At 35.4% G+C, this 12,917-nt stretch overlaps 2 protein-coding genes across 4 annotated transcripts; both read right to left on the bottom strand.

Annotated features, from left to right (window-relative positions):
* Positions 1–23: 23 nt before the first annotated feature.
* On the bottom strand, positions 24–6,915 carry r3hcc1 (R3H domain and coiled-coil containing 1). Of its 3 annotated transcripts, XR_008961753.1 has the most exons (9): positions 6,799–6,915; positions 6,281–6,424; positions 5,595–5,732; positions 5,042–5,522; positions 4,754–4,926; positions 4,598–4,668; positions 4,408–4,503; positions 1,312–2,356; positions 24–1,207 (listed from the first exon to the last, which is right to left on the bottom strand). XR_008961753.1 is itself a non-coding variant. In XM_057321348.1 (8 exons), the coding sequence occupies exons 4-8, from the start codon at positions 5,246–5,248 to the stop codon at positions 2,232–2,234; spliced, it is 672 nt and encodes a 223-aa protein (XP_057177331.1). In that variant the 5' UTR covers positions 5,249–5,522; positions 5,595–5,732; positions 6,281–6,424; positions 6,799–6,915; the 3' UTR covers positions 24–2,231. The 3 variants fall into 3 exon arrangements, 2 of the variants coding, with proteins under 2 accessions (XP_057177331.1, XP_057177332.1); XM_057321348.1 differs by having other exon boundaries at positions 24–2,356; XM_057321349.1 differs by having other exon boundaries at positions 34–1,542.
* Positions 6,916–7,883: 968 nt separating this feature from the next.
* golga7 (golgin A7) lies at positions 7,884–10,660 on the bottom strand. The gene is made up of 6 exons (XM_057321281.1): positions 10,553–10,660; positions 10,038–10,160; positions 9,623–9,775; positions 9,417–9,518; positions 8,894–8,950; positions 7,884–8,770 (listed from the first exon to the last, which is right to left on the bottom strand). Exons 1-5 carry the CDS (start codon positions 10,559–10,561, stop codon positions 8,906–8,908), a joined length of 432 nt encoding a protein of 143 aa, XP_057177264.1. The 5' UTR covers positions 10,562–10,660; the 3' UTR covers positions 7,884–8,770; positions 8,894–8,905.
* Positions 10,661–12,917: the final 2,257 nt, after the last annotated feature.

Genomic DNA, 12,917 nt, shown 5'->3' with positions numbered 1-12,917 from the left:
TCTGAACTGTATGGCCTGTAAGAACAACCGAGACAAGTTAAAAAACAGTTTTAATGACGATACAATAAAACTAACATAAGACAATGTTACACTTTTAAAAATGAATAGTTTCACTCCTTTTCTATTTAAATGTAATATGCTGAATTTTTCTGAAACATCTCTCAAAGTACACAAAAACATATCCAGACAATAAATAAACAGCATGTAAATCAAATCTTGTAAACTATAGAATCTAGTATGAGTGACTTTTAGCTGCAAGTAATACTATGTATAAACAAAACATATATTTAATGTGCCAAAAATGCCATGCGGTCTCCTTTTCGATCCCCAAAACATTAAAATCCCAAACATACATTTTGCCTAAAAACCGAACTCTACCAACAGAAACTAACTAAGAAACAACAGTGAAGCAATGCCAATCATAAAAAAACAAAAGTGACCATTTCCTTGTCAGTGATCCGGTCTTGTTTGCTTTAATCTGCCCTGATAAGATGTCTGGCACTGACTTCAATCAATAAATTCAAGAATGTAGTCCTGAATAAACTGTGTAAGAAATTGCTTTTGAGAGTCTATCAATTTTTTTATACATCTAAGCAACATTACTTTGTTCCTCAAAATTTCAGTTACACCTTAAAATAATGTGCTGCTTGTTAACAATTAGTTGATGCATTAGCTAACATCTAACAATGATCATTTCTTCTACAGCATTTATTCATCTTAGTTCATGTTCATTTTAGCATTAAAACATCTAAATCAAACGTTGTGTCTGTTAACATGAGTTAATACACCATGAACTAACATGAATAATTGTATTGACAAGGATTAATAAATGCTGAAAAACTAAAATTGTTCATTGTTAGCCAATGCATTTACTACTGTTAACAAATAGCACCTTATTGTAAAGTGTTACCAATATTTCTAGTCCTAATTGAAATACGTCACTGTTAATGAAATGGTGTGTTTGTAATAGTTACACCAGATGTCAAGAGATGCCAGATGTGTTAGTAAGAGGTAACCAAGCAGGCTGAAATAAACAAGACTGTTTTCCCAAGCCACATTTCCTGCTTAAAAAAGTGAAGAAAAAAGGTGCTTTAAATGCTTACCAGAACACACAATCAGATGGTCAATAAACCATCGGCAGGTTTCTACAATACAACATAGCTCAGGAAATGAATAACTGGAACACTTGTGAGATGCCAAGCACTTCCTGTGTAACCACAAAAAAGATTCACTTTACATTTACATCTATGCATCTGGCACAGTATTCATGGGATTATTCTCTCTATTATTTGTTTATAAAGTCATACACACCTGTCAGTGGGGAGCAGAGCAAAATGTGGGCTGTTCTTTACATTTAAAAAATTGAGAGAGTACATTTTTGGCGGTTTAGTAGTTGCTTCGAGATTTTGTCTTAAAAACTATAGTCTTTTTGGAGTCAGAGTTTTCCTTTTGATCCTCCTCTCAAACCCAGCGCTCTGGTCACCATCCGCCGAGCGACCTCAGTGTCTGTACGCGGCCTCTCCTTCACCGGCTGAATAAATTCTGTGTGACAACAAGTACTTGTCAATAAACATATCAAAGAGACAATGGGCCTCATTTATCAATCGAACATAGAAATGAGCGCAGATTCGTGCGCAGAAATCATCTTACGACAGATCTTACAAACATTCGTATGCCGCCAATCTCAGAATGATCGTACCTTGATAAATGTGGCGGCTGAAATCGGTCGTAGTTTACATATAACGCCCCTCTAAATTCGTGGGAGTAGACGCCTCGCACCTAGATTTTGCGACATGGAGAAACGTAACCCGGCCAAAACGAGGAACTTTTAACCTTGGAGAGCGGACTCAAATGAAGTAAAAAACAGTTTTGGAAAGAGATCGCTGCGGTCAACAGCGTTGGTGTAGTGAACCGATCTCCAGCTGAGGTATAATGAATTTAAATTTAAACAAATTTAATCTGACTTCAGTCTTGAAAAACTTTAAGTTACATTAATGTGTTAATGTAAAAACGAGATATAAATTACTGATCATTTTTAAGGCGCAATTATAGAATAATGTTTATATAGGCTAAATGTTTTTATACAGTTTTCTTCATTTAGGTGAAGAAAAGATGGTCTGTTGCGAGCGGACCGGTGCATGTTTCTAAGCAGGATAAAGGTTTAAAATCTAATGCTGCTAATCTTGCATTTCAGGCTGCTTAAATCAAGCACACACAGTTTTATGTTTGCTTCATTTATTTTTCTGATCTCTTTCAGATCTGTCAGAGGCAGGACCAGCGGTCTTCAGCCCCCACAAACCGGCCTGGAACCTGCCACACAAAGCCAGGCAACCTCGAGCTGTGACCCAGTGCACATCTTCCATCCCATCGAACAAATAAAAAAAAACATAAATCATGTGTTTTGTCTGTTTTCATTAGAATGCATATTTGTCCATCAAAGAAGCTATCATCTTGCAAATAGGTAAACTAACCCATTGCATGTAAATATAGTGATTAGGCCTATTGTAGTTTTTTAAATGTTTGACTTTTAATTGTGCATTTTAATTTTCGTAAACTATCTTAGAATTAGCCTAAAATTTTCTAAAAGTTTTGTACACCAAAGCACCCGTTAATCTTGTAATTTCAAATAATTAAATGATCATATAATAAATAATTAAAAATACTTTATAAATGTAATGAAAAAAATAAATCGCATCGTAATCTATTTTTACATTTGTTATACTAAACGAGAAAAAACTCATCTTTTTTTTATTTGTCATTATTCCTTTTCAGTTATCAAAAGGGTAAAGCGTACACAGACACCCCATCTCAAAACTTGCCAACACGAACTGAGACCTGTCTTGAGATTTGATGGTAGCAACCGCTCACGTCCATATTGATAAATGCAAAGACCATACGCACGTTTCATAAATGAGGCCCATTGTATCTATTGTGATTTCAGCAGTTTTTTTTTACAACTAATCATACAAGTAAAGAACATGTGACAAAAATCCAAAGTTCACGCATTACAGCCACGGAAAAAATGAAGAGACCATTCTATATTTTCATGTAATCAGCATTTCTAGATGTATTGTGGCAATTCCAGTCCAGTGTCTGTTGAATTTCAACAAAATCAAACCTCAGGAGTGACAAAGTCATCCAACAGCAGTGTTTGACAGCATGACAAGATACTGATCAAACCAATTTTGAACTTTTCCTAAATACATGTACAATTGAAGAGTTTGGGTCCAAAATGAGATAACTCAGTTTAAATTAAATTTAAATCATGTTTTTTTTTTATTGTGCATTCCAATTAATATCAATCAATCTGCAGTTGGTTTGTTTTGATTTAAGCCATAATAACTCAAAAATACAGCTAACTAACAATAAAAACATGATAACATAAAAAACATGATTTTTATGAAAAAAAATCTCATTATGGAACCAAACTTTTCAAATATAACTGTTGTATTGCTTAGAATGAATATGAACTTGTTTTATTTGCAGTATTTGACGTCTGAAAAAATACAGAGCAGCTTTTCTGCTATTTTCACCTGTTTTTCCAGATTTCATTTTCTGCAAATAAATGCAAATAGAAACAATATTCTTATCAGAAATTTGGCAGAAATATTGTTAGTAGATTACAGAATGAAACAAAAATGATCATTTAACCTATAGACATGGTCCTATAAATAGTACATTTTAAAAGAAAAACTGATTTTGAAATGGTCTACATTTTTTCCATGGCTTTATGTGCTCACACCATATGGTCCAATTGTCGAGCTGCTAAATCAAAATTCGGAAATATAAAAGCAAACTTCAAAATGAAAATTCTGTCACAATGTACAATCATACAGTTCAAACATTTAGCACTTATATAAAAACATCACTTGTATCTTACGCACTCTATATTTCTAGCAAATCATATGGGTTCAGGAAACAATATATAAAGGCAATAATCATATAGATACAGTAATGTATACTTCACGGTGCTGTTTTGTCCTATGATCACAGTATGCTCTCAGTATATGTGAAAGGGTAGTTAACCGTACATGTGTCCTATGGTGTGACAACAAAAATGTAGAAAAAAAACAATAAGGATAAATATCTCTTATGCTATTTTAGATTATAAATATTAACTATATATAACAATATACTACTAACAGTATGCTCGTTTTTTATTTTTGCTGTCACAACATAGGACACATGTATGCTTTATTTACAACATGATGCCAAGTAAATGATATTTGAATTTTTGGTAACACTACTTACAGCCTTTATGTATACCACATTATAAAGGGCTATTAAAGGGTATGATGCATTATAATTGTTCATAATGCATGCTGTAATACAATAAATGTTGATTTGCATACTTCTGAAGTTTCCTCTTGTACATATATGCTAAAAATAGTTCTGGATCTTTTCTACCTGCTCGTCTCATTGCTTTCCACTTTGCTTTCTGACTTCCCTCTGACAGAGGACGGGTCTTCAGTAATGGATGCTTAAGGGAGAGCACCTGTTCAGCTAACACGAGAAACAAATATATAAGAAAAGCACATCCACAGACACATCCACATATAATAAGAAAAAAAGAACAGTTGTGGGGTTGAAATAATACCTGCTGCCTGACTTGAGAATACACCGAGTGCATGAGTGTCATTTACCCACTTGATCTTCATGCCCCCCTCACTGTAAACAAACAAGTGTGTCATATTTATGGACTTAATACACATTCCTGTCAGAACCTGTCAGAGAGAGAGAGGTGATGTATTACCTGTAGTCGACAAAAGCATCGAGGAGATCATCAGTTTTGAAGATGTTAGGGAAGTCATAGATCTCAATGACATGGGAGAACTCATTTTGGTTGAGCCAGATAGTTGCAAAACCGGAATAATCATTGCAGGTATTCTGTATGACAACGTCCTTGTGTTTCAGGTTGGCTTTGATCTAACACGACCACAATACAAAAAGACAAAACAAAAACATAGCAGTTAAAAGAGATAGCAGCTATTTATAATACAATAGAATAATTCTAGTAAAAGCCGAGCATTTTGTTGCTCACCTCAGAGTACAACTGTTCAATTTCTTCACTGTCGAGTGGCTGGATAGTTTCATCTGTGGGAACGACTGTGTTGCTACAGTTTTCATCATCTCGGTCATCTAATGGCATGGATGTTAAGAAAGGCACGGTCTGGTCACAGGCATCATTCAGTGATTGGTTAGTACTATTCACGTCTGGCTCCTGATTGGCTACAAGCGGTCCCTTCATGATGTCATCAGAGCTGGATTCCTCGGAAGTGCTCAAGCTGTTCTCGCAAGGGTTGAGGTTCAGTTGTTCAAAACCTGCCAAGTTTTCAGACACATTCTGTCTTATAGCACGCGGAACATAAACAGGCTTGTCGGGCCGTCTGGCTCCTCTTCTGTTGTTGAATGTGGTTTCTGGTGGTCGGCTGTTGCCTCTGCCCCCCCTTCCCCTGCCCCGACAGTGCGGTCGCTGATAGGAACTGCGCTCTGTGTCTCTGCAATCTTCCTCTGTATGCAACCTGCCAAAACCACCATATAGATGAGATGACGAAACACCGTTTCTTGTATCAACATGATATCTGATCAGGTACCTGAGATGGGAGTGGCAGAGAACAGTTCTGCGAGCCCAGCCATCACCCACAGAGAAGGTGGTGAGGTCAGGGTGGTTCAAAGTGGTTTTGTGAATTAGGAAGCGAAGTCGGCTTGGAAGAGGTGGGAATAGTAGGACGCTACAACAGAGAAACAGTTTGCTGAGATAACATTCTGGGACGTCCTGGGAGCTACATATGCAATTGAGTGATGTGGCAGTTTAAGCAGGCAACTACATTTCAAAAGAAAGGTTTGAGCGCTGAATCATAGGGTCGTTTTGTGTTGTACTGACCATGTTTTGGAAACTTCCAAAGTTAAAAATTGTGTTTCCGATTTTTTTCCTTAAAAATTTAAATAATGAAGAAAGCCATGGATTAATACATACTGTGTAATACAGTTTATATTCAACTTTTTTGTAGAGGGGGGTAAAAATGACAATTTTCAAAATTAAATTGGAAGAATAACAAGGGACGAATTGAAAAATGACTCGAGTGAAATCTGTTAACTTCAGCAACCTTTGCATTACAGACCAATGGTGATAGCAAAAATGAGAAAAACGTTTTTTCCCCAAGTTTGCATGACTGTACCCTATGCATTAAAATATTACGTATTTATCAAATTTGTTGTAATATTTGCTTTAAAAAACTTACTATACAGTGATCCCAACCCTCCACATGTGTGATGTTACCTTTTCTGATCATTTTTCTCCTGAAAGGTGAAGATTTCATCCAAGATCGTGTGGATGAATTGATTCTCTTGTTTGGGGAGGTAACAGCCATCAATGCAAGGAAGAGCCAGTGTGTTAGGAGGATGATCCACAGCGGGGTTAGCCCTAGTTTAACACATTCATTTAAGAAATACGGTGAATAAAAGATAAGTAACTTAAAGAACAGACTTCACTGTGTGTCGGACGGTTGGAAACACGTCTGTTAACGTTACCGGAGTCATCTCAAAATCACCCCAAATCGGCACCAAACCCGAAAAAGCATTTAAACGTTATTTACAGTATTTTAAAGCATTATTTAAACTACGCGTAAACAACTAATTATAATGAAAAAAACTTCCTTCCAGGGAAAGAAAGTCATATGAAACTCTTCAATCAAACTCATTTTACCATTAGCCAACGAGCATAGCGCTTCATTTGAATTAAAAACTACATCTCCCCCGCAACAAAAAGCAACAGATTTAGACAAACAATGCACTTACGATGTGGTAAATGGTGTTTGAATCACTGGGAACGATTTAATCGACGTACAAACGAAGTTACAGCTACAAACACAGCAACTCTATTTATTTATCTCTTTGATTTAAACTGACACAGCTGACGAGATGGGGATATTTGATGAAGAGCGCACCCAAGTGGCCAGGAGTAAAATAACAACGAGCTAAACCTCGTTCAGAATAAACTGGATTGTGGACGGCCTGGGCCACGGGATTTTATATGAATTCGTAAAATTTAAGTTTCACCAAAACCGTTTGATTAAAGCAGTCAGATCGTTAATTAATTGAGTTTCATCGGACGCACGTGCCAGGCCCGAAGTTAACTTCCTGTCTGTGTTTGGTTATGGGTCTGGATATATGTAATTTAGATTAGAATTAATTTATATTAAAATGTTATTGTATATTTATTATATTAAATTAAAGCAACTCAACTCAACAGTTATTGATTCTATCGGAAGTTAAATTTAGCAAATTATTTCCGAGTATACAATTGCTGGTTGCATGGAATCAGGAGCGTTCAGATTTTTATGCTCCGTTACAGACATCTTGGAATTATGATATTTTCCACCTCAACCTGGAAATTATTTCTCGAACTGTACTGCTTTACTTTAATAAACGCTTTTGATATTTTAATATTACTCAATACGTTTAAAAAGGGATAATGAAAATTCTGTCATCATACTCACCCTCATGCTATTCCAAACCTGCAGAACTTCTGCAGAACGCAAAAGAAGATATTTTGAAGAACGTTGGTAACCAAACAACAGCAGCACCAATTCACTTCTATTGTATAAACACAAAATCAATGCAAGTTAATGTGTACCAGGAGTTACAGTATGTCCAGGTTTGAGGTGGGAAATAGTCTAAATATGACGGGTCTGTAACGCAGCATTAGATCAAAGGTATTCCAGTCATCAAGATATCCCAATCCTGAAAAATGTTTAGGTTTGATTAGATCCAAAACAGGATTAAAGTCAATATAATTTTTTTGTTAAAGCAACCCATGCTGAAAATGTGATCCAATCCAACAGGGGGCAACATATTTAAGATTAAATAGAATCAACTTGTTCATCAAAACATTTTATTGAACGAAACATAGTTTAAATAAGTGTCAAAAGTTTCAAAAAGACACCAATACAAGATAAAAAGAGCAACACAAAAAGAAGGTTAAACTGACAAGCAGTATGAAACACAAGGTTATGCAATATTAAACCATGCTATTTAAGGGATTTATGGCATTTGTGTGTATTTACGGATTACGTTGCAGCCCAAAATAAGAGTACAGCAGTCCACTGGACAATATTGTAAATTGTAGTGTTAAAAATATATAATGAAGGAAAAAAACACAAAGGATGGTATAGGGACATTACAGAATGGAGCGATGATATAATGTAATTAAACGGATTACGTAACAAATTCATGATTAAATACAATAAATCTTGATCATCCATTTCAGATGTGCACAAAACCAAAGCAGCTTCAGTATTACAAGAAAAACTGTTTTTCCAATGATTAATTTGATCATATTTCGAGAACAAATTTCACAATAATAAGGCAAAACTCACAAGAGATTCTAACTAGGTTAATGCAACTACACTGTGACAGAACATTGTGCATTGATCTATACTTCTCAATCAAGACAAGTATATACAGAAAACAAGAGAAGCGAACAGGTCCTAGAGAAACGATTTATAAAATATAAAAATAACATGGCACAACACAAATGTACAATAAATTCAAAATAAGACATCAGAGGGCTGCTAAATGATGGAGAGCTAATTTGGTGGGTTTCTGTAAGATACATTACACAATCACGCTCTTACTCTTAAAAAAAAGAATAATTAATTGAAATAAGGTTGGTGTACACTTTCTACATATGAAGCAACAGGGTAAGGATATCATGAGATGGAGAAGCAGGTTCTGAGCCCAGCAGGCCAATCATGTTGCACACATGATCCTGGAATAAGAAATAAAGTTTTATAACAGTTTGCTTCTATATAAAAACCAATAAAATCACATTTTATTACAAAATGGAAACTTGGGTAAAATTGGTTAAAAGAGGGAGTTTAAAAACATTTACCTTTGGTGTATTTTATCTTGAGCCAATACTTCTGTCCTCAAAAATAGTAATCTCCAACTTTAAAAGTTGAATTAAGGAAATATTCTGAATGGTAACTATTTGACCAAAAATATGTCAGTTCCAAAACTTAAACAGTTGAATTCTACCCGTTTCATTTGGATGAGTAATATTTCTCTGCACAGAGCTATTACATATAGAAAATCATTCTTAGTTGCAAAACTCTTTAAAAGGGATGGTTCACCTTAAAATAAAACAACTCTTTCATTTTCAGTACTCACCATTACGTCATTCTAAACTGTACGACTGATTTCAGAACACAATAAGATATTTTGAGGAACGATGGTAACCAACAACACTGGCCAATGACTTCCACTATAAGGAAACAGAACCATTTCTCCAAATATCTCTTGTTTCACAGGAGTTGTCTTCATATACATGTTGAGTAACATGAGGGTGAAAAAATGTTAGGTGACTGAATTTTTATTGTTGGATGAACTATACTTTTCCATATAGAAAAGGATACAACTCTCAGCCCTCTTTCTATGGGGTCAGTCAAGAGAAGCCCAAGAGGAGCGTATATCTTCTCATTCTGTTCCTGAATGTACTTGGCAATCTTTTTCAGCACCTGAATGAAACGAACACAGTGCCATATAGATATTTTGGAAATTTAGCTGGCAATCAAATGCAGTTGTCAAAAAAAACCCCACAACATTTAACTTGAAAATTTACTTTCTCATAGTGGGTTTCCATGCAGAGGAAGATTGTATACGCAGTGAGGCAAGCCAGACAGCCCTCCAAATAGGACCTTCCTCCCAGTTTCTCTGCCTCAGCATATAGATTATTCAGGGTCTGTATTGTCTCTTCAAACTGCTGTTTATCAATCTGAAACAACAAATCAAACAGCACATACCACATGTTCAAATCCAGTCAACAACATGTAGATCTAGTCTAAATTATTAAATTAGACACAAACCAAGACCAATGTTGATACATTTGAAAAATAACCAAATCACTGGCCATCAGAAGTCTTGTTCTCTACATATCTGCATCAGTACATCACAATTACAAATATATATATATATCTCACTAGTGCTAAATCTGACATATACGAGCATTGAGACTATTCAGATCTGTATTTACACACCCTGCTTTCCAGCTCTGCGGGAAACTTGGTCTGAAACCTGCAGATGGTGCCAGAGGTGTAATCCCTCTGGACGAAAACCTTGGAGGCGACGGCTGCTTGCCGCAGGTCCTGCAAGCTGTGCGTCTACATAAAAAATATATAATCTTTCTCATTAAAAACAAATATTACAAACACAGACGTCCTTAGACACATCTTTATCAAAAGTGTCCCAGTAAAACCACTGAAATCTGTTGAAACACGGAGCTCAATTAAAAATGAGAACTGAAGGTATTTTTATTGAAATATACTGATATAATATGAAATGGATGAACCGAACATAGCTGAAGTTAAAAATCGACGACCATAACTATCTTGGACGGCTATTGAAGAAACGCTAACGTAATAACCGAATTACATGTAAATAAAGACATAGTTTATAATTTAAGAAAATTGTTTATTAAAACACATTTTCACCAATTTAAAATTGTTAATTAACAAGATAAAATAGATATAATATGTTGTTTTTATTCACGTACCTCCGCCATAGTGGCTGCTGCTCCGCTTCCTGTTGTTCTGCCTCCTGAGTCCTGCACTCCTCAAATTAAAGTCCGCTAGAAACATTTCCCCGTATTAATCAGTTCCGCTGCGAATGCTTTCTGAAAGATGTTCTTCGTTAAACGGTCATGAAATGTTAGTCTCACATAGTAATTTGTTAAATAATACGGTTATTAGGGTACAAGACTATAATAATTTAAGCGTGATAAGAAAATAAATAGCCTACATTTAATAGTAAAGTATATTTAATAGTAAATAGCCTACATTTAAACATACATTCATTCAAAACAACAACTCCAGTTAGCCAAAATATGCGTCGACAATGTAATCTGATGACCATGGGCAGTTTTTCACATATATTTTAAATGTGTGCGTATTTTTATTTTCTTTGTATTCTAAAGCCGTTTTAAAAAACCAAACATATTTTTTACTTAAATACATTTAAGTTGAGTGTTTTTGTATTTTCAAAGAATGCTGCTATTGGGTCCAAGTCTACTTGTTGAGTCTGAGTGAGTCCAAGTCCTTAATAAATCAAGTCCAAATCCAAAGGGGGCCTTAAAGACCCATTGAAATCAAAATGTAAGTTTTTTTTCTTTTATTAAAAATTTGTTAGCCTTAAGGATATCAATAATTTGCATTTGGAAGATATAGGCATTCAAAACTGACAGTCACGCACATGTGCCCCCCAAAAATCTAGAAATTTGATGACATCATTCTACACTTCAGCCTCTCGTCAAATTTCACATATTCAGAATTACGTTCGAGAAAGAAAAATGTTCCCACCTCTCCCTTTAAAAGCATTACGGGGACTGACATAGCACTAAGATGTCGTCACGTTTTCGCTTCTTTGGCGAAGGACATAACGCATTTACGAAACGCACTCTGTAGAGCCGTTTGTCCGTTTAGGGCTACTGTAGAAACAACATGGTGAATTCCATGCAAGGGGACCTTTTGTGTATGTGAATTGGGGTGTAGAGCAGCAATCTGACTTCTATAGCTTTTTAGTGGTTGGAGAAAGTTAAGGGTTGTGTAAAAGATCTTGCTGGAGATGGAGTTAGCCTTGGTCCATTGGTGGAAAAAAAACGGTGTGGTCCAAAAAGTGCCCAATCAAACCTTGTTTTAATTTCCACAGGGTAGAATGTGAACTTGTGTACTATTTCAGAAGTGATGTATCTGTAATTGAATTTAATTAAATGTAAGCAACAGAGAGAAGATACATTTTCTTTTGATTTATCTTCTTAAATAGAAAATAAAAGCACAGGAACTGTGTAAGCCTTTATCTAGCAAAATTGGATTGTTCCCCCTTGAATACACAGACAGAAAAACACAGCATGTAATTTAAATGTGAAAGCAAAGAATTTTAAACAGACATGATCTCACCACATACTTTACATAGTAATGATGTATTTGTTTGTTAGCATCAGGACAATGTTGTCACAACATTTCAGAAAGCGGAAAATGGAATGGTGTGTTCCTAATTTCGAAAAGAAGACACTAATGGTCCAGCTCTGGTATAAATAAGAACTAAAAAGCAAATCAAATATAGTGATCCATGGAAACGGTTTAAATAGTTAGTTATACTGAGGTTAATGCCTAAAACAGTTCTTTCTCATCCATCGTTATGAAACCCCATCTTGAACTTCGACTGGATATTTGATGAATGAACCATCACTGGGATAATTTATTCTTTCTCAAGAGACACCTAGTCCATATTTCATGACATATAACGGGCTCTAACATTTACTTTTCACCATTACTCAAGTCCTGTCAGACATTTTTGGAACATTGCAGTACATAAAATATGGTTGCAGCCTGCTGTGTATCTTCATATACATTGACAACCCGTGAGATCTTTTTGCCAGATTACAGTTAACTGGAGTAATAGAAATGAGTAGTATGTAGATGAGCACTTCAACCAGTTTGCCAAACAGATTTACCTTTTTGGCCATGAAATAAATGTCAACTTGTAGCCAATGTAACCACACAGCATACAAAGACTTCTGAATTTAGCCAAATGATGTTGTATTCACATACTGTCTTTTTGTCATAGTAATGTTAAAGTTTTAATTTCACTTCCATGAGTGTTATTTTTTTATGTAGAGAGTACCACACACAGCTTTATCAATCTGTATCGAGTTTACAGGAATTGCACTTCATCTGCAGTTTATTGTAGCAGGCAAGAGCTTTCTTTCAATGTTTGTTCCATCCACATGTGGCCTTTATGATCGGCCAAACATTTGCACTTCTAAACGTTTCAAATGAGGAAACTTTACCACTGTGATTTAGACCAGAAGCCAACAACCCATACAAGTTTGTGTCCGTAAAACGTTTTGCTTTAAATCATTA

This window comes from Triplophysa rosa, linkage group LG22 (genome assembly GCF_024868665.1).
Source record: "Triplophysa rosa linkage group LG22, Trosa_1v2, whole genome shotgun sequence".
In the NCBI taxonomy this organism is placed as follows: domain Eukaryota; kingdom Metazoa; phylum Chordata; class Actinopteri; order Cypriniformes; family Nemacheilidae; genus Triplophysa; species Triplophysa rosa.
Note: the sequence above shows the minus strand (reverse complement) of the source record. Positions and strands in the feature narration are given on the sequence as shown.